Source organism: Schistocerca gregaria, chromosome 3 (assembly GCF_023897955.1).
Source record: "Schistocerca gregaria isolate iqSchGreg1 chromosome 3, iqSchGreg1.2, whole genome shotgun sequence".
In the NCBI taxonomy this organism is placed as follows: domain Eukaryota; kingdom Metazoa; phylum Arthropoda; class Insecta; order Orthoptera; family Acrididae; genus Schistocerca; species Schistocerca gregaria.
The window spans coordinates 788,506,312-788,530,779 of NC_064922.1; the positions used below are offsets into that span (position 1 = coordinate 788,506,312).

General features: G+C 42.8%; 1 protein-coding gene across 1 annotated transcript in view; it reads right to left on the bottom strand.

Moving 5' to 3' along the window:
- Nucleotides 1-24,468, bottom strand: part of LOC126354245 (sialin-like) — a 125,749-nt gene that overhangs the window by 95,550 nt on the left and 5,731 nt on the right. Inside the window, exon 2 of the mRNA XM_050003747.1 lies at nucleotides 8,056-8,267. Coding sequence (XP_049859704.1) covers nucleotides 8,056-8,267 — 212 coding nt within the window. The remainder of the gene's footprint in view (nucleotides 1-8,055; nucleotides 8,268-24,468) is intronic.

Here is a 24,468-nt window from a genome sequence, read left to right on the forward strand (position 1 = left end):
AAAAGACATTTCTGGCCGAGAGAAGTCTACTAATATCAAATACCGGCCTTAATTTGAGGAAGAAATTTCTGAGGATGTACGTCTGGAGTACAGCATTGTATGTAGTGAAACATGGACTGTGGGGAAACCGGAACAGAAGAGAAACGAAGCATTTGAGATGTGGTGCTATAGACGAATGTTGAAAAGTAGGTGGACTGATAAGGTGAGGAATGAGGAGGTTCTACGCAGAATAGGAGAGGAAAGGAATATGTGGGAAACACTGATAAGGAGAAGGGACAGGATGATAGGACATCTGCTAAGACATGAGGGAATGACTTCCATGGTACTAGAGGGAGCTGTAGAGGCCAAAAACTGTAGAGGAAGACAGGGATTGGAATACGTCAAGTAAATAATTGAGGACGTAGGTTGCAAGTGCTACTCTGAGATGAAGAGGTTAGCACAGGTAAGGAAGTCGTGGCGGGCCGCATCAATCCAGTCAGTAGACTGATGACAAAAACCAAAAAAAAAAGAAAGAAATAAGCTGTTGTTAGAATATGATGGAATGATGGAACAACTTGAAGATACAAGGTGGAAGCTGCTGGGCCAAAACACCCAGCATGTCGCACTTCAAAAATGGTTCAAATGGCCCTGAGCACTATGCGATTTAACTGCCGAGGTCATCAGTCGCCTGGATCTTAGACTAATTAAACGTAACTAACCTAAGGACATCACACTCATCCATGACCGAGGCAGGATTCGAACCTGCGACCGTAGCGGTCGCCCAGTTCCAGACTGTAGCGTCTAGAACCGCTCGGCCACTCTGGCCGGCCATGTCGCACTGGTACCCTCCTAAAGCGTGACACAACTTCCAGACTAACTATTACATGGTTTGGGCCTATTTTAATTTTTTTGGGTGTTTCATTAAATGTCTGCGAGTTTACAACGTGGTGTTCACTATGTCCCAGTCTGGTGCTAATAATCCTGCAGGACGTTTTGCCAGTCTGTGGGCAGGCGAACTGTTTGCATTAGCAATGGGCCTAAGATGGTAAATTTCCTTATTTATCTTCGGCAATCCATAATGCCTGAGAGGTCTGGCAGCACGAGGCACTAATTTCTTCGCACGTGTATCAACACCATTTAATGTCTTTTGGTCATTATAGAAGTACTTCCTCCCCCCATGAACCATGGAACTTGCCGTTGGTGGGGAGGCTTGCGTGCCTCAACGATACAGATAGCCGTACCATAGGTGCAACCACAACGGAGGGGTATCTGTTGAGAGGCCAGACAAACGTGTGGTTCGTGAAGAGGGGCAGCAGCCTTTTCAGTAGTTGCAGGGGCAACAATCTGGATGATTGACTGGTCTGGCCTTGTAACATTAACCAAAACAGCCTTGCTGTTGTGGTACTGCAAACGGCTGAAAGCAAGGGGAAACTACAGCCGTAATTTTTCCCGAGGGCATGCAGCTTCACTGTATGGTAAAATGATGATGGCGTCCTCTTGGGTAAAAGAGTCCCCCATTCGGATCTCCGGGCGGGGACCACTCAAGAGGATGTCGTTATCGGGAGAAAGAAAACTGGCTTTCTACGGATCAGAGCGTGGAATGTCAGATCCCTTAATCGGGCAGGTATGTTAGAAAATTTAAAAAGGAAAATGCATAGGTTAAAGTTAGATATAGTGGGAATTAGTGATGTTCGGTGGCAGGAGGAACAAGACTTCTGGTCAGGTGACTACAGGGTTACAAACACAAAATCAAATAGGGGTAATGCAGGAGTAGGTTTAGTAATGAATAGGAAAATAGGAATGCGGGTAAGCTACTACAAACAGCATAGTGAACGCATTATTGTGGCCAAGATAGATACGAAGCCCACACCTACTACAGTAGTACAAGTTTATATGCCAACTAGCTCTGCAGATAACGAAGAAATTGAAGAAATGTGTGATCAAATAAAAGAAATTATTCAGATAGTGAAGAGTGACGAAAATTTAATAATGACTGGAATTCGGTAGTAGGAAAAAGGGGAGAAGGAAACGTAGTATGGGAATAAGGACAGGGGCAAAGAAATGAAAGAGGAAGCCGCCTGGTAGAATTTTGCACAGAGCACAACTTAATCATAGCTAACACTTGGTTCAAGAATCATAAAAGAAGGCTGTATACATGGAAGAAGCCTGGAGATACTGACAGGTTTCAGATAGATTATATAATGGTAAGACAGAGATTTAGGAACCAGGTTTTAAATTGTAAGACATTTCCAGGGGCAGATGTGGACTCTGACCACAGTCTATCGGTTATGACCGGTAGATTAAAACTGAAGAAATTTAAGGAGATGGGACATGGATAAACTAAAAGAACCACAAGTTGTACAGAGTTTCAGGGAGACCATAAGGGAAAATTGACAGGAATGAGGGAAAGAATTACAGTAGAAGAAGAATGGGTAGCTTTGAGGGATGAAGCAGTGAAGGCAGCAGAGGATCAAGTAGGGAGAAAGACGAGGGCTAGTAGAAATCCTTGGGTAACAGAAAAATATTGAATTTAATTGATCAAAGGAGAAATATAAAAATTCAGTAAATGAAGCAGGCAAAAAGGAATACAGACGTCTCAAAAATGAGATCGACAGGAAGTGCAAAATGGCTAAGCAGGGATGGCTAGAGGACAAATGTAAGGATGTAGAGGCTTATCTCACTAGGGGTAAGATAGATACTGCCTACAGAAAAATTGAAGAGATCTTTGGAGATAAGAGAACCACTTGTATGAGCATCAAGAGCTCAGATGGAAACTCAGTTCTAAGCAAAGAAGGGAAAGCAGAAAGGTGGAAGGAGTATATAGAGGGTCTATACAAGGGCGATGTACTTGAGGAAGGACAATATTATGCAAATGGAAGAGAATGCAGATGAAGATGAAATGGGAGATACGATACTACGTGAAGAGTTTGACAGAGCACTGAAAGACCTGAGTCGAAACAAGGCCCCCGGAGTAAACAACAGTAGGTCTACTGACAGCCTTGGGAGAGCCAGCCCTGACAAAACTCTACCATCTGGTGAGCAAGATGTATGAGGCAGGCGAAATACCCTCAGACTTCAAGAAGAATATAACAATTCCAATCCCAAAGAAAGCAGGTGTTGACAGATGTGAAAATTACCGAACTATCAGTTTAATAAGTCACAGCTGCAAAATACTAACGCGAATTCTTTACAGACGAATGGAAAAATTAGTAGAAGCCGACCTCGGGGAAGATTAGTTTGGATTCCGTAGAAATATTGGAACACGTGAGGCAATACTGACCCTACGACTTATCTTAGAAGCTAGATTAAGGAAAGGCAAACCTACGTTTCTAGCATTTGTAGACTTAGATAAAGCTTTTGACAATGTTGATTGGAATACTCTCTTTCAAATTCTAAAGGTGACAGGGGTAAAATAAGGGAGCGAAATGCTATTTACAATTTGTACAGAAACATGATGGCAGTTATAAGAGTCGAGAGACATGAAAGAGAAGCAGTGGTTGGGAAGGAAGTGAGGCAGGGTTGTAGCCTCTCCCCGATGTTATTCAATCTGTATATTGAGCAAGCAGTGAAGGAAACAAAAGAAAAATTCGGAGTAGGTATTAAAATCCATGGAGAAGAAATAAAAACTTTGAGGTTCGCCAATGACATTGTAATTCTGTCAGAGACAGCAAAGGGCTTGGAAGAGCAGTTGAACGGAATGGATAGTGTCTTGAAAGGAGGATAGAAGATGAACATCAACAAACGCAAAACGAGGATAATGGAATGTAGTCGAATTAAGTCGAGTGATGCTGAGGGAATTAGATTAGGAAATGAGACACTTAAAGTAGTAAAGGAGTTTTGCTGTTTGGGGAGCAAAATAACTGATGATGGTCGAAGTAGAGAGGATATAAAATGTAGACTGGCAATGGCAAGGAAAGCGTGTCTGAAGAAGAGAAATTTGTTAACATCGAGTATAGATTTAAGTGTCAGAAAGTCATTTCTGAATGTATTTGTATGGAGTGTAGCCATTTATGGAAGTGAAACATGGACGATAAATAGTTTGGACAAAAAGAGAATAGAAGCTTTCGAAATGTGGTGCTACAGAAGAATGGTGAAGATTAGATGGGTGGATCACATAACTAATGAGGAAGTATTGAATAGGATAGGGGAGAAGAGAAGTTTGTGGCACACCGTGACCAGAAGAAGGGATCGGTTGGTAGGACATGTTCTGAGGCATCAAGGGATCACCAATTTAGTATTGGAGAGCAGCGTGGAGGGTAAAAATCGTAGAGGGAGACCAAGAGATGACTAAGCTAAGCAGATTCAGAAGGATGTAGGTTGCAGTAGGTACTGGGAGATGAAGAAGCTTGCACAGGATAGAGTAGCATGGAGAGCTGCATCAAACCAGTCTCAGGACTGAAGACCACAACAACAACAACAACTTTCGTCAATATACTGCCGGCTGGTGATTAGTCTGACGTTCTCAGCTGCGTCGTGCGAGATTTGACAAATGTACTGCTCTAATCTATTTATACTATCTAGAATTGGCAGATGCCGCAGGACTGATGATAAATTAAGACCCTTATTTTAATGCTACCACAGAGCTATTGTCCAGTTCCTTGTTGGAGAGAGCAACAACCGTTCTATAGGCTCTATCATTTTCCACGTCAATTCCCCCTTGAGTCAAGCTGTAAAACTTGTTATATTACTTTGACGTTGTCTTGCACAAACTCGCACGCTGTTGTGCCGCCGTGGTTGCTTCCAACCAAACCCCAATAGAACGGAAACACGGTTGACGACAAAATTTTATGATAATCGATTATGTTTCTTGCATTAATATCAAGCTCATACCTTTTATTTCTTACAATAAGGTCAAGCTCATACCTTTTCTGCCATTTCGCTGACTCGCTATGGCGCAACGTGCCCTCTTCAAAAAGTCAAAATATGTGGCCTCAGATTCTTTCGCGGCGCAATGTCTATATAAAATCTTCTCGGTTTTCAAGCCGCGTCAGTTCGAATAAAATTCTCGAGCTTTCGAGCGCCATAGTTGTCAGGAGTAAAACCACAGACTGCCAGGGTTGGCACGGCTCTCTGCTTATATAGCCACATATGTTTTCTCTACAGTGAGGATGTAAAGCATAGTGTCAGACTGCTGAAAAAACTGCGGAAATCACATTTTCTGGGCCCTTTAGCATTTTTGCAAAGCTGCCGGGACAAGAAGATAATTCCCGCTTTGCTGTAGTTAACACTGCTGCAGCGGATAGAATTGAATGGCAATAGTTTTCACCACCATGTACACAAGAAAGCGGTCCTGAATACGACAGTCCACAGAAAAAAAAATATTTCTGACGACGATCACCTACAGTATGAATTGCAGCACTTGAGACACGTGTTCTGAGAGAATCGTTATAGCAAGAGAGAGATTGCAAACGATTTCAGGTGCTACCGAACAAGGATGCCTTTTGAATCGGCAGAAGAGGCCAAACCAGATGCTTTCCTTCCATACTATCGAGCAACGAGAAGCAAATTAAGACGTGTGCTGCAGAGATATGGACTCAGACCAGTCTTCCGGCTCGCCCCTAAGATACTAGGTGCGCTGTGTCTTGTGCGTGTGGTGTCCCTTGCGAATGCCGGAGCATCTATTCATGCGTCAACATATTGTCATTCCGTTGTACAAGAGGCAGCTGAGATTAGAATGAACTGTAACAGTTTTGTCAGACACCAGGTGTACACACTTAACGCGCATGGAGGCGGGCTTTGGATAACGAAAGGAAACAGCGACGGATGATTGACAGTTGTAGGGAGCCTGGAGCCTCGACAGTTTCAGACGTGGCGTCGGTCCCTCGCGCCAAATGACGTTACTCGGTCCCGCGATGAGGCCCATGATAAAGACAGGCTGTGACGCGTACGTAACAATCCAGGTCTCACGAGTGCCAGCAACCATCTCCGGCGGGAGGCGAGTAAGTATTTCAGACGAGTTTAATAATAATTCTTGACTGCTTGTTTAAATTCATAAATGTTCTCACAGCACACAACGAAATTAAGACCTTCAATGGGTACCTTTTCAATGAAATACTGACTTCTACATCTACATTCTACTTTTATACTCCGCAAGCCACTCAACGGTGTGTGGCGGAGGGCACTTTACGTGCCACTGTCATGACCTCCCTTTTCTGTTCCAGTCGCGTATGGTTCGCGGGAAGATCGACTGCCGGAAAGCCTCCGTGCGCTCTCGAATCTCTCTAAGTTCACATTCGTGATCTCCTCGGGAGGTATAAGTAGAGGGAAGTAATATATTCGATACCTCATCCAGAAACGCACCCTCTCGAGACCTGGCGATGCAGAGCGCCTCTCTTGCAGAGTCTGCCACTTGAGTTTGCTAAACATCTCCGTTACGCTATCACGGTTACCAAATAACCCTGTGACGAAACGCGCCGCTCTTCTTTGGATCTTCTCTATCTCCTCCGTCAACCCGATCTGGTACGGATCCCACACTGATGAGCAATACTCAAGTATAGCTCGAACGAGTGTTTTGTAAGCCACCTCCTTTGTTGATGGACTACATTTTCTAAGGACTCTCCTAATGAATCTCAACCTGGTACCCGCCTAACCAACTATTAATTTTATATGATTATTCTACTTCAAATCGTTCCGCGCGCATACTCCCAGATATTTAACAGAAGTAACTGCTACCAGTGTTTGTTCCGCTATCATATAATCATACAATAAAGGATCCTTCTTTCTATGTATTCGCAATACATTACATTTGTCTATGTTAAGGGTCAGTTGCCACTCCCTACACCAAATGCCTATCCGCAATATATAGCAATGGTCCCTTAACACTCCCTAGTGGCACGCCAGAGGGTCTCTCCATTGATAACAACATGCTGTGTTCTGTCTGCTAAAAACTCTTCAATCCAGCCACACAACTGGTCTGATATTCCGTAGGCTCTTACTTTGTTTATCAGGCGACAGTGCGGAACTGTATCGAACGCCTTCCGGAAGTCTAGGAAAATAGCATCTACCTGGGAGCCTGTATCTAATATTTTCTGGGTCCCATGAACAAATAAAGCGAGTTGGGTCTCACACGATCGCTGTTTCTGGAATCCATGTTGATTCCTACAGAGTAGATTCTGGGTTTTAAAAAACGACATTATTCTCGAGCAAAAAACATGTTCTAAAATTCTACAACAGATCGACGTCAGAGATATAGGGACCTGCACGGAGTCGCTCGTTCACGAAGTGTAACGGACAAGCCGAGTTGTGTAACGTTATAAATACGTTGTAGGACCCGTATATCTCTTTGGTAATGGTCCCGCGACATGTCGGAGCTGCTATGAGCTGCCCAACTCACCTTCAGCTCACGCGTTTTTACGGTCCTCTCTGACTAGCGCCAAAGGCTGCAATCGTGGCTATATAAGCGCGAAACCGTGATAGCACTGGCAGTTAGTGGTTTTATTCATGACGATAGCGGAGACAGCCAACGAAAGCTCGAGATTTTTATTCAAATAGACGCGGCTTGAAAACCGAGAAGACTTTATCCGTGTTACAAGAGTTTTAGTCCCACTATCGGAACAACTGCAATCTGACGCAACCTCACTGGTATCTAAACATACAATTTCTGGTTGCAAAGTTTCCGAGTAGATGATCTGGACGAGATGCCCCGATTCGGTGGCCACCACAATCACACAACTCTCACCACTAGATTTCAACCTATGGGGTTTTATAAAGAACCACGTGAAACGGGCTAATATTGCCAACCTACGGGTTTTAAAGATATGCATTTGCAATTCACTTAAACATGTCCCAATGAAAATCCTCGATGGTAAGTGGAGAGAAACTAAATGCATACTGTGTACTTTCCGCGCCACTAAAGGCAGTCATTTTAACTTGTATGAATGAGGAAATAAAGTCGCAAACTGAAAACGAGTCCTTATTACCTAGCGTAACCAAATTCTGAAGCGATAAAGGTTATTTATGGACACGCTAGTCTATAAACAAATGGATAAACCCACCTCTGTAGCTAAAATGTTAAAATCTCAATGGCTCTGCTGACGACAACTGCGATTCTTGACTCTGACGGCCTGTGGGACTCACCTTGCGTGACCCAGCGCCTTCCGCAGCCAGCTCTCCTGGACACGCCAGTGGGTCGTCAGCCACGTAGTCGCTGTCGTTGCCGCCGCTTTCTTGCAGGGCCGTCTGGTTGACCATGTCCACAATGGCCACGGAGATGTTGACGCGTATCGCGTATTTTACAGCAAGTCCCAGCATGCACAGAAGCGCCAGCGTATAGCGGCTCTTCCACAGGCCTGCACACAAATATACTTCAATTGGACATATCGAACTAGAAATGTTTATTGATTAATTTAAACTCTATGACCACCTGCTTAACAGCGTGTTATTTCACCTGTGGAACGCAATACAGCATCGGCTTTGTGGGGCATTGATTCCACAAGTCCTTGTAGACTAGTCTACACCCAGGTCACGGAATTTCTGTTACTGACGGCCCAGTGGTTTGCCGACACGAATCTGACGTCGCCGATATATGCCACCGTGTTCACAGTAGGCGAATTTGGTGGCAAAGACATCGTGAGCTATCATACTCCTCAAACCACAGTAGCACGATTCTGGTGTTGTGACACGTTCAGTTACACCGCTGGAAATTGCCATCGTCGTCGGGGACGACGTCAAGCATGAAGGAATGCAAATAATTCACAGTCATGTTTGCACAGTCCCCACTTGCCAAGGTGCCTTCGATTACTACCACAGGCCCCAAAAAAGTCCAGGTGAATGTCCCTCATAGCATACCACTGCAACCATTCGACTAGATGACAGTGGATCTTACCTACTGGTAAGCTCCCTCCTGCCATAAAATGGCGGTAAGTTCAAATTCCATCAGAACAATGCAACACACCATGGCTACCTCCACTAACCTAAGAAAATGGCGGGAAAAAAGGGCACTTTGGCTACCTCCACTAACCTAAGTCACCTTGTGTAACAAACGAGGTTCTTCCGATCATGTGTTATGTTTATATTGATCCAGGGTCTAACCTCGATGATCCTGTGTCCACTGCAGTCGTAACTAACGATGCCTTTGGGTCAAAGTGTGAACACATAATGGCCGTGAGCTGCAGAGTCCCTTAGTCAACAATGTATGCTGAATGGTATGCTCTGAAGCACTCGTGCCTGCACGAAATTTGTATTCTGTCGCGAGATCTTCTACAGATCGCCGTCTCTCCTGCTTTATAGAGGGAGCAGACCTCCACCCTCCACCTTCTGTGATGAGGAGTGGACAGCTAACACCTTGTGGTATACACTCGGTTTCACTGTCCATAAACCAGTTTCTGTAGATTCTCACTGCAGTACCACGCAGACAGCCGTCCAGCATCGCCTTTCAGGAGCCACTAGTTCGCAGGTGCTGAGCCCTAATAATCTGCCTTTGTCAAAGTCGTTTATGTCAGTGGATTTTCCCACTTCGTATTCTAGTTACAATGATACCCCATTCATCTTTGACCCGCACATATGCTTACCTTACTGCGTTACGCGCCCCTAACGCCGCCAGGGGGCATTCAGTCTCGCAGTAGGCGTAATGTTTTAGCTCATCAGTGTACGAGGTGCTAGAAGTAACAAGCACGAACTCAACAGCTTCGTCTTTCGAATAAATCGCATACTTACGAAATGACAGCATGGCGAACTCAACAAAAACTACATTAGGTGTGAACGCAGTACATTGGGCAGACACAGTGATGTGACTCACAGTGCTGTACAGAGCACATCAGGAACATACTATGAAAAAAGACAGACAAGTCCACTGCAGCAGAACATAGCATCAACGAGAGACATGCATTCGAATTTGAAAGAACGAAGAAATTATGGTGTGTCAACGGTTTCAGTTGGCAAAGAGGCAGTGGAAACAAGTTTGCACAAAACGCTAGTAAACTGTGTTAGTGGATTTCAGCTTATCACAGCACAGGATGCTACAATTGAGAAAATACGTCAGGAATGCTCCGTTCTGATGGAGGCGGCGATTTGACGCCCGAACCAACGGTCGCATTGAGTTCTCACACCACGGACATGGCACCACCAGTAGAGGAACTGGGCTGTTAGTGGCACATCTTGTTTGTGCGGGTTGCCTACATCAGAGGCAGGTATGCACTCAGAGGCAAACCTATTGTTCTCTTTTGATTGACAGGTCCTTAACCTATTGTTCTTTTAAGTGGTTTTCCATGTCACCCCCGTTTCCTGTTGATTGACAGGCAGTTATACTATTGTCCCCCCACCCCCCTCCTCCCACAACCCCCTACTCACTGCTACAGATACATTGAGTTATTGGAATAGCTCCCCTCACTCTTTTAATTTGATTGAGTACTTAATTAAATTGATCAATTAATAAATCTTTCACCCTCTGGTAACCCCCCATCCTGCCAGAAAATGGCGGTAAGTTCAATTTCCATCAGAACAATACAACACACCATAGCTACCTCCACTAACCTAAGAAAATGGCAGGAAAAAAGGGCACTCTGTCTACCTCCACTAACCTAAGTCATCTGACTGCCACCTCTTCCTATGGATTGGTGGGAAAAGGACTCTTGATGTGCTGGACAGAAGTCTTTATTTTCAGTCTTCAGTTAAACAATTAGAGGCAGTAACGCCATCAAGTGTGTTCACCCCAAGGTCCAGAATCCAACTGTGCTAGTACACAGTACTGCCACCAGAGAATGCTGTCATCCCTTCCGTGATGTAACCCAAGATGACAGTATGGTGGTGGTGGAGAGGAAGGATCACATAACACGAAATTCAAGGGTATATTGTTTATTTCTAAAAAAAATTCGGTTTGTGGGGTTGGATTTCTCTTGCTCATCATTCTCTGCTGTTTAGAAACATGTAGGTCTTGTAAGAAGCAATTACACAGGGCAAGCATGTTGCATAACCTAATGTTTGGCACTGTACTCTGGATGTCTTAACATAATGTTTGGGCCTGTGTCGGCACTTAACCTATTGTTCTGTTAAGTGATTTTCAATGTCACCCCCATTTCTTTAAACTATTGTACCACCTTTGATACCAATTTAAGTAATTAGTTATGTCCTCCCATAATTTTCTAGAACACTTTTCGAATTTCACTTGCTTTTGAACAGCATTTCTGGAGCATCTTCTTTGTCACCCACCCCCTTAATATATTGTACTGCGTTTTACATACAAATTATGCAAATTAACCTATCGTTCTACAGTTAACCTGCTGTCCTGCTCCATGTCACCCACTCAGACACACCTTCCCCTTAACTATTGTACCACTAGCATGATGTTAACATAAAAAATTATGCAAATTAATTAAATTGCTATTATTCACATGTATGGGGTAGTTTTTCTTAATTCCCAGAATCCTAATGGTCGGTGAACTCGATGGAATATAGTTTAAACAAAAGATCGCTAATAAAAGACACATCCAACCACCCGACACCCGATGCCGATGCAGGAGTCTGGGTGCATCAGCAGGCCCCACAAAGTGGTGATGTGGCCATCAGCTGCCCAGTAATGCACAGGTGTCCATTCAGGACCCGCAAGCATGAGGTGGCAGCATCCCTTTCATACTTGACATCCAAGAAATTGCTGTTGAAATGCGTGTTCGCCTAGGCACCGTTGCTGGCGCGATGATGCATAGGTGAGGCGCGGGTCCAGCGCCGAGAGATGTTGCAATGCTTCCCAAAGTAGCACAGGGAACATTGTTTCTAGAAATCCTAATGGGACAGCCCGTCCATCACTGAATTTACCCGTCAAACTGCTGCTGCTGCCAGTGTGGGAGCACGGTCTGTCCTTTTTTTCTGCAGATGAGACTTTCAGTGGGAAAAAAACTATTTTCTACACATCGCCATATTGCAATGGCAGTTAAACCCAGCAAAAGTTGTCTACAGATCATCAACTACATACAAGTCTCACAAGAATATTAGGAGCCAGGAACATATTTACCAGTGTAACTAGAATTAAATATTACGATTGCTGCTACAGTCTGACACCGATTGATGTACAGGTAATGTCTCCTCTTGACAGCTGTGGTTCTGGTGCGAGTTTCAGTATCTATAGTGCACATAATTTTCCATGTAAAAATCTCTCTCATACCTTCACGGTTTTCGATGTGCTGAATTTATACATCCCTCACGATAAGACACATACTCATTTTCTCTGATCATGCCACGACAGAAGCCACAGTGACTTTGGACTGCAACATACAGGCTGTGATTCAGAAGTTTCAAGACTTAACTAAGAACTATAAATTTATTGGACATGTAAGTATAACGGACAAAAATTCTTCAAAATATGATCCTTCAGCATCAACACAGTGCTGCCAGCGGAGAAGTGAAGCAACTTCAACCACTTAATAAAAGCAATTCTTCCAGTACAGACCGTATACCAGTTAAGTTCCTTTCAGAGTATGCTGATGCAATAGCTATATACTTAGCAATCATATGCAACCACTCGCTCGATAACAGAGCCGTACCTAAGGACTGGAAAGTTGCACAAGTCATACCAATATTCAAGAAAGGCAGTAGGAGAAATCCACTAAATTACAGGCTCATATCTTCAGCGTTGATATGCAGTAGGATTTTGGAATATACAGGTACATTGTCTTCGAACATTATGAATTACCTCGAATGGAACGGTGTATTGACACATTCAAAACGGATTTAGAAAATATCGTTCTTGTGAAACATAACTAGCTGTCTACTGACAGTGTTATCGACAAAGGATTTAAGATTGGTTCCCTGTTTCTAGTTTTCTGAAGGCTCTTGACACCATACCTCAAAAGCAGCTTGTAATCAAATTGAGTGCTTACGGTATATCGTCTCAGTTATGATTGATTTCGTGATTCCCAGTCAGAGAGGTCACAGTTCCTAATAACTAACGGAAAATCTTCGGATGAATCAGAAGTGATTTCTACCGTTCCCCAATGTAGTGTTATAGGCCCTCTGTTGTTATCTATACAAACGATTTAGGAGACAATCTGAACAACTGTCTTGGGCTAGGCGCAAATTGAGACGCGTATAGCGCGTGTGGCGCGACGCAGAGCAGCGCGCGGTTTTGCAACATCATAGGTTCAAATGGGACCGCGCAAATTGCGACGCGACGCGACTGGGACGCGACACGCGCCTGCGCCAGGTCGCGCGTCGTTGTGGTTGAGGCACAGTTTCACGCGCCGCGCGTCGCGCTTGCCTCGCTACCACCGTGAGAAATTTGAGGCGGGGAGCGGAAAAGTAGCCCGGCCATATGCTCACATCGGAACGGCGCCTATGAGCAGTGGTAATATTGCCCATACGATAAATTTTGCCTTACTGTGTACTTAATTTTATTGCCTTTGGGTAGTGTTTCGTTTTTCGCCATTTAAACGCTCCAGCTTTCTTCGTTAGCACGTTATACTTTTCTGTATCTGCATAGTTTTGTTTTGTTTTTCTTCTGTCAAGAAAAATGTAAACTTCAGTAACTGATGAGCCATTGGCCGCTGGAATTGCACCATATGCCTCCGCGATGTTTTCAGATCGCAAGAAGGGACAGAAGGTAGTGAATAAGGAAGCAAGGAATATTATAAAGTCATGTGATTAAGAATCAAGGCAGGAAAGTAAAACACGGTTATCTTCTCGCTGCCTAGTATGCTGGAGTATCTGTACGATCTGTTACAAAACTTTAGAAAGGGATAATCTCCACAAGTGTGATCCCTTTGTGCTCCTGGTAAAAAGCGTCCAAGATCTGAAGTGTAGAAGTCTCACAGTGACTACTTGGATATGGATGTAATAACGTAATACGATACACTGTACTACCTCTATGAGAACATCACATTTCCACTACAAGCTAGAAACAGTAGAAAAGCAGTCACAAAAAACAATGTTTTAATTTGTTCGCTGTGTTGAGAAAAAGCATTTCAGTTGTTGCTTGCACATTATCGGCATTAATAAACTAATTATACAACAGGCTACACAAATGAAGAAAATGGTCGGTACTTTGTTGAAATGTACTGCTGACTGTGGTGTCACCGCCAGACACTACAGTTGCTAGGTGGTAGCCTTTAAATCGGCCGCGGTCCGTTAGTATACGTCGGACCCTCGTGTCGCCACTGTCAGTGATAGCAGACCTAGCGCCGCCACACTGCAGGTCTAGTCTAGAGACTCCCTACCACTCGTCCCAGTTGTATAACCGACTTTGCTAGCGATGGTTCACTGTCTACATACGCTCTCATTTGCAGAGACGACAGTTTAGCATAGCCTTCAGGTACGTCATTTGCTACGACCTAGCAAGGGGCCATATTCGGTTACTATAATAACTTCAAGAATGTGTTCTGAAAAGATAATATTGTGAATCATGTACCGTCAAGAGCGATGTTCATCATTAATGGATTAAATTTAAGTATCAAACTAATTACGTCCCCTTTCTGAATTCTCATTCCTTTTCATGTTCCAGACCTCACGTCAGTATAGCTCTTCCCTCCTCACGCTAGTCTGCTTGAGATAAAACGCGTGCATTTCGGCCTCCACTCGTAACACGGTGTTGGCTCTTCTGCTAACACAAAACTGACAAAGGTAGATCTACTTTCATGACAATGTTTGCCGAACTCCAGCTCAAAAGGCACACATGGCTAGCTTGTGTATACCTGCCGCGCACTTTATCCTACGCTGCTGATAATACACTGACCATTGTGCTGTACAACAGATCAATAGCTTACGAAGAGCTTCATAGTGTCGGTTTGCAGTAACGTAAAAGAAGAAATTTCATTTTTATTTTCATACTAGGAAGCTCTTAGCCGGCCGCTGTTGCTGAGCGGTTCTAGGAGCTTCAGTCCGGAACCGCGCTGCTGCTACTGTGTGATGTCCTTAGGTTAGTTAGGTTTAATTAGTTCTAAGTCTAGGGGACTAATGACCTCAGATGTTAAGTCCCATAGTGCTTAGAGCCATTTGAACCATTTTTTGAAGCTCTTCTTCCGCTAGCTGTCGATAACTCTCCAAAAATTAGTCACTGGAGTGAAATAAATAAAAAGGGAAGTGTAAGTACTGACATATCGCCATGGATAAGAAAGTTCCGTGTGTTTAAGAATTGGCAAAACACTCTCCTTGTGTGCTATCATTCGCCAAACCTTCGTTTCGATGTCTATACTCCATTCATCGAAACAAGAGACGTACTCTAAACACGGCAAGGCGCGTGACCACAGCGCTGCCGTCGAAGGGTGTACGAGGCAGGGGCGTCAGAAATTAAAAGTCGTGTTTTTTATAATTTGGCACCTTTTTTTACGTTACATTAAAATTTATTGTCACTAAAAAAGAGAAGTAGTTACAGGAAAAGTTGTTTTTTCGCGTTACTCTATATTTATCACGCCATATCTCCTAAACTGTGTGTCTCACAGCAAAATAATTTTATAATTGCCTTCAGTACCATATGGCGATAACGTCTGCAAATTTCCTGCCCAATAGAGTCTGTAATAGTGAAGAAATAAATTAAAAACTCACGTCTGATACAGAACTTTTACCAAATCATCATCCGAAATATAGTAAACGACAAACTTTTCCCCTTTAAATTTTTTTGTGGGGTGTAGGTGAGAAAAGTTTCAGAAAGGTTTGAATTTAATTTTTTAGTTTGTTCGAGTGCGATGGGTGCAACCGTTTGTCCTTTATGAGTGATGCATTGTGCGGTTCGCAGGCGCGGCACTCAGTGTGGCCGTCTCAGTTGCAGGTGTGAGCTCTTTAGTAGGTGTTGTACAGCGGCGATTTCAGGATATCTTAAGTTCATCTGTAAAGACTCGTGATAGACTAGTTGTTGATTATTAGAGTAAGTATATGTTTTTGTAGTAACGCTGAGCATTCACTGTTTATGTGTGCATCCAATAGCACCGCATGGTTTCTTATTTTATATATTCACTTATTTCATTAGCATCACATACGGCTGTCCTCATTATGTCATCCACGGATTCAGCGAGCAAGGTCGACGTGTCAGTTCTGAGTCCATCAAAGAAGCGAGCAAAGAAGAAATCATTAAGTTCTTCCGAGAAGCATTTGGTGCTTAATGTGTATAAAACGGAACTGTTACATCCAGAGCAGTCGATGAGTGACATTGTTTCAAAAACAGCTGCAGCTACAGGTGTTGGACGTTATACAGTGTATCGTGTGACACGTAAGTACAAGGCCACACACTCTTTGAAGTCTCCCAAGAAAGGAAAATTATAAAAACTCTCTGAAAGTGTTGATGTCTTCGATATAAATGCGATACGAAGGAAAGTACACGAATTTTTTTCGTGACGAATTGCCAACAATTGACAAAGAGCTTACAGTCGTTATTGAGAGAAATGAATTTCAAATATGTCCGGCGTGGGCGCGATAGCGTGCTGATAGACAGGGATGACGTCAATTTATGGAGGAGGCGTTATCTTCGAACCATTAAACGGTTGAGAGATGAAGGCAGACCCATTTACTATTTGGACGAGACGTGGGTGAATGCAGGACATACCCGAACCTACGTCTGGGTAGATTACACTATCAATTCTTCAAAACAAGCGTTTCTGTCCGGGTTATCCACCGGAAGCAAGGGCCCATCAGGTAAAGGGAAACGTCTGATTATCGCACACACTGGCAGCAAAGCAGGGTTCGATGAAGGATGTTTGTGGACTTTTGAATCCAAGAAAAGCGGAGATTATCATGAGGAGATGTGCGCCGAAACTTCGAGAAGTTATTTCAGTATGTTCTTCCTCAGCTTCAGGAAAATGCAGTTATTGTTCTTGATAACGCGTCGTACCGTTCTCGGAGAAAATAAAAAGTTTCCAATGCCAATTCCAATAAGCACGAAATATCAGAGTGACTAAAATCTAAAAACATCGATTTCGAAGACCGTATGTTGAAGAAAGAACTTTTAGATATAGTTAAAAATCACAGAACAGCACACAACGAATACGGAGTAGATGAAATGGCGAAGAATGCAGGGAAAACTGTTCTCAGAATTCCTCCGTACCACTGTGAATTAAACGCCATCGAGTTAGAATCCAAGGCTATGTTGCAGCGAAAAACAAAACATACAAAACGCCGGAAGTTATAGTACTGCTAGAAGAAGCAGTAAGAACAGTGACTGCAGAGGACTGGAACAAGTGCGTCCTCCATGTCGTAGAAAAAGTTATAGAGAAGAGAAGAGAGAGGAGCGGTTTGTTATAAACCTCAATGAAAACAGTTCAAGTTCGACAGAGTGAACCTTGTTTCGTCCTTTATCATTATTATTACTGGTATTGTTATTAAAATTAACAATTAATTGTGTGTGAATGGAGCGTTTCGTTAGCAACCTGAATGAAAATAAATCTGCTTCGACAGAATGAACTCAGTTTAACATTACTGTTAAATTTATTTCGCACATTGTTGCCAAGGTTTCTCACGGTACGCTGTGACAGCTCGGCAGCCAGCCGAACGCCGCCAGCTGCAAAGCGTGCGCAAAGGATTTTCCGCACCGCTACGTATGACGTAAACACCGAATGCTTTCTCTGGAAACGAGCGTAGCCGCTCACGTGACACTGTTTATGTTTCGTCCCAGCTCTCGGTGAATAGACTTTAGAGCTGTTTAGGAGATATGAGACATGTTGTATTTCATTCTCGCGGGCTTGGGATCGGAAGTGGGCGCGCTACATAGGATCCATTTTCTCAAGATCGGAGACAGATGGAGACCTCCTCCCAAGTCTAAACAAAAATTCAACATGTTAGCTAAATTTCATACACAGCAACGTATAGTGTAATACGCACCAAACGCAAAATCACAGCGACACCTAATTTTCGAAGCAAACTTTTTCAGTTTTGAGTAGTGTCTTACTAAAATGTGGTGTACATCACAATAAGAATGGTCATTAGCGAGATGACGGACGCTTCGCCACGAAGCTGGCATTTAACGCTACAAGCAAGGCAATTATCAAAACTTTTCAGTGAATAGTTCCTGTAAAATCGTTTGAGATAGATAACAGGTTGCGCGCGCTTCGGTTCTGTCAGCGCAGAGCGTCGCTAGTCGGCGCGTGCGAAGTATGGTGTACGTTCCGCAATATGCGCTGCACCCGCGCGACTCGTGCGGCACGTGCGTGTCGCACCGTAGTGTCGTGTCACGTCACACGTTCTATACGCGCCTCAATTTGCGCATAGCCTCAGGTTGTTTGCAGATGACGCTGCCGTTTGGCCACTAGTAAAGTCATCAGAAGATGAAAACAAATCCAAAAACGTTTTAGATAAGTTATCTGTGTGGTGCGAAAATTGGCCATTAACCCTAAATAATGAAAAGTGTGAGCTCATCCATATAAGCACTAAAAGGGATAGGTTAAACTTCGGTTTGACGATAATTCAGTCAAATCTAAAGGCTGTAAATTCAACTGAATACGGTACCTTTTTTTTTTTTTTTTTGGTCATCAGTCTACTGACTGGTTTGATACGGCCCGCCACGAATTCTTCTTTCCTGTGCTTACCTCTTCATCTCAGAGAAGCACTTGCAACCTACGTCCTCAATTATTTGCTGGACGTATTCCAATCCCTGTCTTCCTCTACAGTTTTTGCCCTCTACAGCTCCCTCTAGTACCATGGAAGTCATTCCCTCATGTCTTAGCAGATGTCCTATCATCCTGTCCCTTCTCCCTATCAGTGTTTTCCACATATTCCTTTCCTCTCCAATTCTGCGTAGAACCTCCTCATTCCTCACCTTATCAGTCCACCTAATTTCCAATATTCGTCTATAGCACCACATCTCAAATGCTTCGATTCTCTTCTGTTCCGGTTTCCCCACAGTCCATGTTTCACTACCATACAATGCTGTACTCCAGACGTACATCCTCAGAAATTTATTCCTCAAATTAAGGCCGGTATTTGATATTAGTAGACTTCACTTGTCCAGAAATGCCTTTTTGCCATAGCGAGTCTGCTTTTGATGTCTTCCTTGCTCCGTCCGTCATTGGTTATTTTACTGCCTAGGTAACAGAATTCCTTAACTTCATTGACTTCGTGACCATCAATCCTGATGTTAAGTTTCTCGCTGTTCTCATTTCTACTACTTCTCATTACCTTCGTCTTTCTCCGATTTACTCTCAAACCATACTGTGTACTCATTAGACTGTTCATTCCGTTCAGCAGATCATTTAATTCTTCATCACTTTCACTCAGGAAAGCAGTGTCATCAGCGAATCGTATCATTGATATCCTTTCACCTTGTATTTTAATTCCACTCCTGAACCTTTCTTTTATTTCAATCATTGCTTGCTCGATGTACAGATTGAAGAGTAGGGGCGAAAGGCTACAGCCTTGTCTTACACCCTTCACAATACGAGCACTTCGTTCTTGATCGTCCACTCTTATTATTCCTTCTTGGTTGTTGTACATGTTGTATATGACCCGTCTCTCCCTATAGCTTACCCCTACTTTTTTCAGAATCTCGAACAGCTTCAACCATTTTATATTGTCGAACGCTTTTTCCAGGTCGACAAATCCTATGAACGTGTCTTGATTTTTCTTTATCCTTGCTTCCATTATTAGCCGTAACGTCAGAATTGCCTCTCTCGTGCCTCTACCTTTCCTAAAGCCAAACTGATCGTCACCTAGCGCATTCTCAATTTTCTTTTCCATTCTTCTGTATATTATTCTTGTAAGCAGCTTCGATGCATGAGCTGTTAAGCTGATTGTGCGATAATTCTCGCACTTGATAGCTCTTGCCGTCTTCGGAAATGTGTGGATGATGCTTTTCCGAAAGTCAGATGGTATGTCGCCAGACTCATATATTCTACACACTAACGTGAATAGTCGTTTTATTGCCACTTCCCCTAATGATTTTAGAAATTCTGATGGAATGTTATCTATCCCTTCTGCCTTACTTAACCGTAAGACGTCCAAAGCTCTTTTAAATTCCGATTCTAATACTGGATCCCCTATCTCTTCTAAATCGACTCCTGTTTCTTCTTCTATCACATCAGACAAATCTTCACCCTCATAGAGGCTTTCAGTGTATTCTTTCCACCTATCTGCTCTCTCCTCTGCATTTAACAGTGGAATTCCCGTTGCACTCTTAATGTTACCACCGTTGCTTTCAATGTCACCAAAGGTTGTTTTGACTTTCCTGTATGCTGAGTCTGTCCTTCCGACAATCATATCTTTTTCGATGTCTTCACATTTTTCCTGCAGCCATTTCGTCTTAGCTTCCCTGCACTTCCTATTTATTTCATTCCTCAGCGACTTGTGTTTCTGTATTCCTTATTTTCCAGGAACATGATGGTACTTCCTCCTTTCATCAATCAACTGAAGTATTTCTTCTGTTACCCATGGTTTCTTCCCAGCTACCTTCTTTGTACCTATGTTTTCCTTCCCAACTTCTGTGATGGCCCTTTTTAGAGATGTCCATTCCTCTTCAACTGTACTGCCTACTGCTCTATTCCTTATTGCTGTATCTATAGCGTTAGAGAACTTCAAATGTATCTCGTCATTCCTTAGAACTTCCTTATCCCACTTCTTAGCGTATTGATTCTTCCTGACTAATGTCTTGAACTTCAGCCTACTCTTCATCACTATTATATTGTGATCTGAGTCTATATCTGCTCCTGGGTACGCCTTACAATCCAATATCTGATTTCGGAATCTCTGTCTGACCATGATGTAATCTAATTGAAATCTTCCCGTATCTCCCGGCCTTTTCCAAGTATACCTCCTCCTCTTGTGATTCTTGAACAGGGTATTCGCTATTACTAGCTGAAAAGTGTTACAGAACTCAATTAGTCTTTCTCCTCTTCCATTCTTTGTCCCAAGCCCATATTCTCCTGTAACCTTTTCTTCTGCTCCTTCCCCTATAACTGCATTCCAGTCGCCCATGACTATTAGATTTTCGTCTCCTTTTACATCCTGCATTACCCTTTCAATATCCTCATACACTTTCTCTATCTGTTCATCTTCAGCTTGCGACGTCGGCATGTATACCTGAACTTACAATTACTAGCAGTTTAAATTGGAAAGAATACGTAGAAAATGTTGTGGTGAAGGCGAACCAAAGATTGCGTTTTATAGGCAAAACACTTACAAGATGCGACCGATCTACTAAAGGGACTGGCTACATTGCGCTTGTCCGTCCTCTTGTGGAGTTCGGCTGTGCTGATTGGGATCCTTACCAGACAGGACTAACGGAGTACATCGAGGAAGCTCAAAGAAGGGAAGCACGTTTTGTATTGCCTCGAAATAGGTGAGAGAGTGTCACCGACATAATACAGAATGTAGTGTGGACATCATTAAAACAAAGGCGTTTCTCGTTGTGACAGGGACTTCACACGAAATTTCACTCACCAACTTCTCCTGCATATGCGAAAACGTTTTGTTGACGGCGACCTACTTACGGAGAAACGATCATCATAATAAAATAAGGGAAATTAGAGATCGCACGAAAAGATACAACTGTCGTTTTTCCCGCGCGCTATTCTAGAGTGGAATAACAGAGAACTATGTTGACCAACCCTCTGCCAGGCACTTAAGTGTGATTTACAGAGTAACCACATAGAAGTATATGTAATGCTATTCTCTTTTTTGCTACTTGCTGGTTGGATAATGAATTATACTTTCTGAAATGGGACTTTTATCTGTGAAGCCGTAAATGAAACTTAATGAAATGCTTTTACAGCTGGTTGCCAAACAGACACCAGTAAACAATTCTGAAATAAGTTTTCTAGGAACTTTAATAGTAAATGTTCTTAGTTGTGTTTTCTTCTCAGTGGGAAACTTTACCTCACCTTTCTGCTGCGAGGTCGTCTCGAATACGGCCGCCGTAGAAGTTGCTAATTGTTGACCGTGTCGACTAGTGAAAGAAACTTTTATTTCGATGCGGTGAGATAAGCCGTTTGTCAAATATATAGACAGGTACTGTGTTTCACTTCACTTTTATATTAACCCAAAATACAGCCTTATTCATTAAACTGAGACTCTTCTCTTGGTACCGACTTACAAAAATGTGATAATCACATTTCTCTCATGTAACAGCATCTGTACTGAAGCGCGTAGCTTCTATCTTACGTATTCCTCTTTGGAAACATGTAGCAAACGCCATTGCAAAGTTGTGATATTGTGTTAAACATTGAAGGATTATCTTCATTGTTTATTTATATCTATGTACGTATCAAGCAGAGTGCCTTATCAAAATCTGCAATTTATCAGAGACAGCACACTGGGCCCTGCAATGTCGCATCAACCTCCACTACAGCTACCGTCACCACATCGCAGACACCAAAACAACAACAGCAACAATGAAATTTCCTACCAGATTAAATCTGTGTGCCAAACTGGAAAAGTAGGAGAGAACGTATTGGCGGAAATAAAACTGTGAGGATGGTTCGTGAGTCGTGCTTCGTTAATTCATTCGGTAGAGCAATTGTTCGTGAAAGGCAAAGGTCCCGGGTTCGAGTCCAGGTGTGTCACACAGTTCTAACTTGCCAGGAAGTTTCGTATCAGTGCACACTCCGCTGTCGAGTAAAAGTTTCATCACGGCTACAACAGCAATAACTGGCAACCAGCAGAGCTCGGTTAAGAACCCTTTCCCAAGTCCGTCCTACCAACAAAATAGTTGCCAGATCGAAGGTATTCTTCATTGATCTGTGCAGATAGTTCAGTTCTACTGTATTTTTTTATCAGTCCAAAGGGCTTTAATACTAGCACTAGCACTAGCACTAGCACTAGCACTAGCACTAGCACTAGCACTAGCATTGATTGGAATCGATTTGCAACAGAAACAACGATTTCTGCTTCAGCGACCAATGCTGACCCTCCATATGTTATCATTAGTGGTCTGGTGGTCGTGGCCCACGCAGCTCCTGATAGAATCTCCATTCAGTAAAACATTTGTTATAGTTCATAGTTAGTTTTAGGCTATTTAAGAAATATATTTTGAATAATTTCTTATCTGTATTTAAATGTTGTTGTTGTTGTTGTTGTGGTCTTCAGTCCTGTGACTGGTTTGATGCAGCTCTCCATGCCACTCTATCCTGTGCAAGCTTCTTCGTCTCCCAGTACCTACAGCAACCTACATCCTTCTGAATCTGCTTAGTGTATCCATCTCTTGGCCTCCCTCTACGATTTTTACCCTCCACGCTGCACTCCAATGCTAAATTTGTGATCCCTTGATGCCTCAGAACATGTCCTATCAACCGATTCCTTCTTCTCGTCAAGTTGTGCCACAAACTTCTCTTCTCCCCAATCCTATTCAATACCTTCTTGTTAGTTATGTGATCTACCCATCTAATCTTCACCATTCTTCTGTAGCACCACATTTCGAAAGCTTCTATTCTCTTCTTGTCCAAACTATTTATTGCCCATGTTTCACTTCCATACATGGCTAGACTCCATACGAATACTTCCAGAAATGACTTTCTGACACTTAAATCTATACTCGATGTTAACAAATTTCTCTTCTTCAGAGATGCTTTCCTTGCCATTGCCAGTCTACATTTTATATCCTCTCTACTTCGACCATCATCAGTTATTTTGCTCCCCAAATAGCAAAACTCCTTTACTACTTTAAGTGTCTCATTTCCTAATCTAATTCCCTCAGCTTCACCCGACTTAATTTGACTACATTCCATTATCCTCGTTTTGCTTTTGTTGATGTTCATCTTATACCCTCCTTTCAAGACACTGTATGTAAATATGTGTGATAAAGTGCTAAACAAGCTAGAATTGCGGTGCCGCATGTAAGAAATAAGGAGTAGCAGCGACCGTAGCGTGACGTAGAAGTAGAGTAGAACAGCTTACTGCATGTAGATACGTTCTTTAGCATACATAATTTACGAGGAGCATTGGTAAATATAAGTACTACTTTACATACTGCACACAGATTCATTAAGTTGTTTTCCAGGAGAGCCAATTAAATATTTCAGTGGCCTCATGATGGTACCGACGTTTCCTCAATGATCTACAGAAACAAATGGTTCAAATTACTTGCAAGCATAAAAAAAAGTTTGCGTGAACCTCAGTCAGAGAACGTGGATCAATTCCTCCTTATATAAATCAACTTAACTTTCTAGGTTAAGTAGAAAGGTAGCTAATGAAACGCTGTTCATCAGCAAACTTAAAATTAAATAACGTAAACTTTAATTCAGTCTGTTTTATTCTCATTTTGAATCTGTTTGAATGTGCATTGGAATGAATGACATGTAATGAACTCGGAAAATCTACTTGGAGGTCAAAAACGGACGACATCGATGTATCTGAACATCTTTATTATTACGTAATGGGGTTTTAATCCGGGAAGGCTACAATCGTACAAGTCTCGCCAAGCCTTCAGGCTGAGGTTAACATTAATGAACGAAACCTTAAGATGAGTAGGTGATTTTTATTGGTGTTTCCGACATGAAACTGTGTTCACGCTCCTTTCGGAATAGTATCGTGCAAAAACTTTATCTCAGCAGTACAGTTCGCTCAGGCTACTTAACCCTTGCCTCTTGCTAGCTGCAGCTCTGTCAATTGGAGTCAATATCTGTCAGTTTATATTGTAGGCGTCACTAAGCAGTT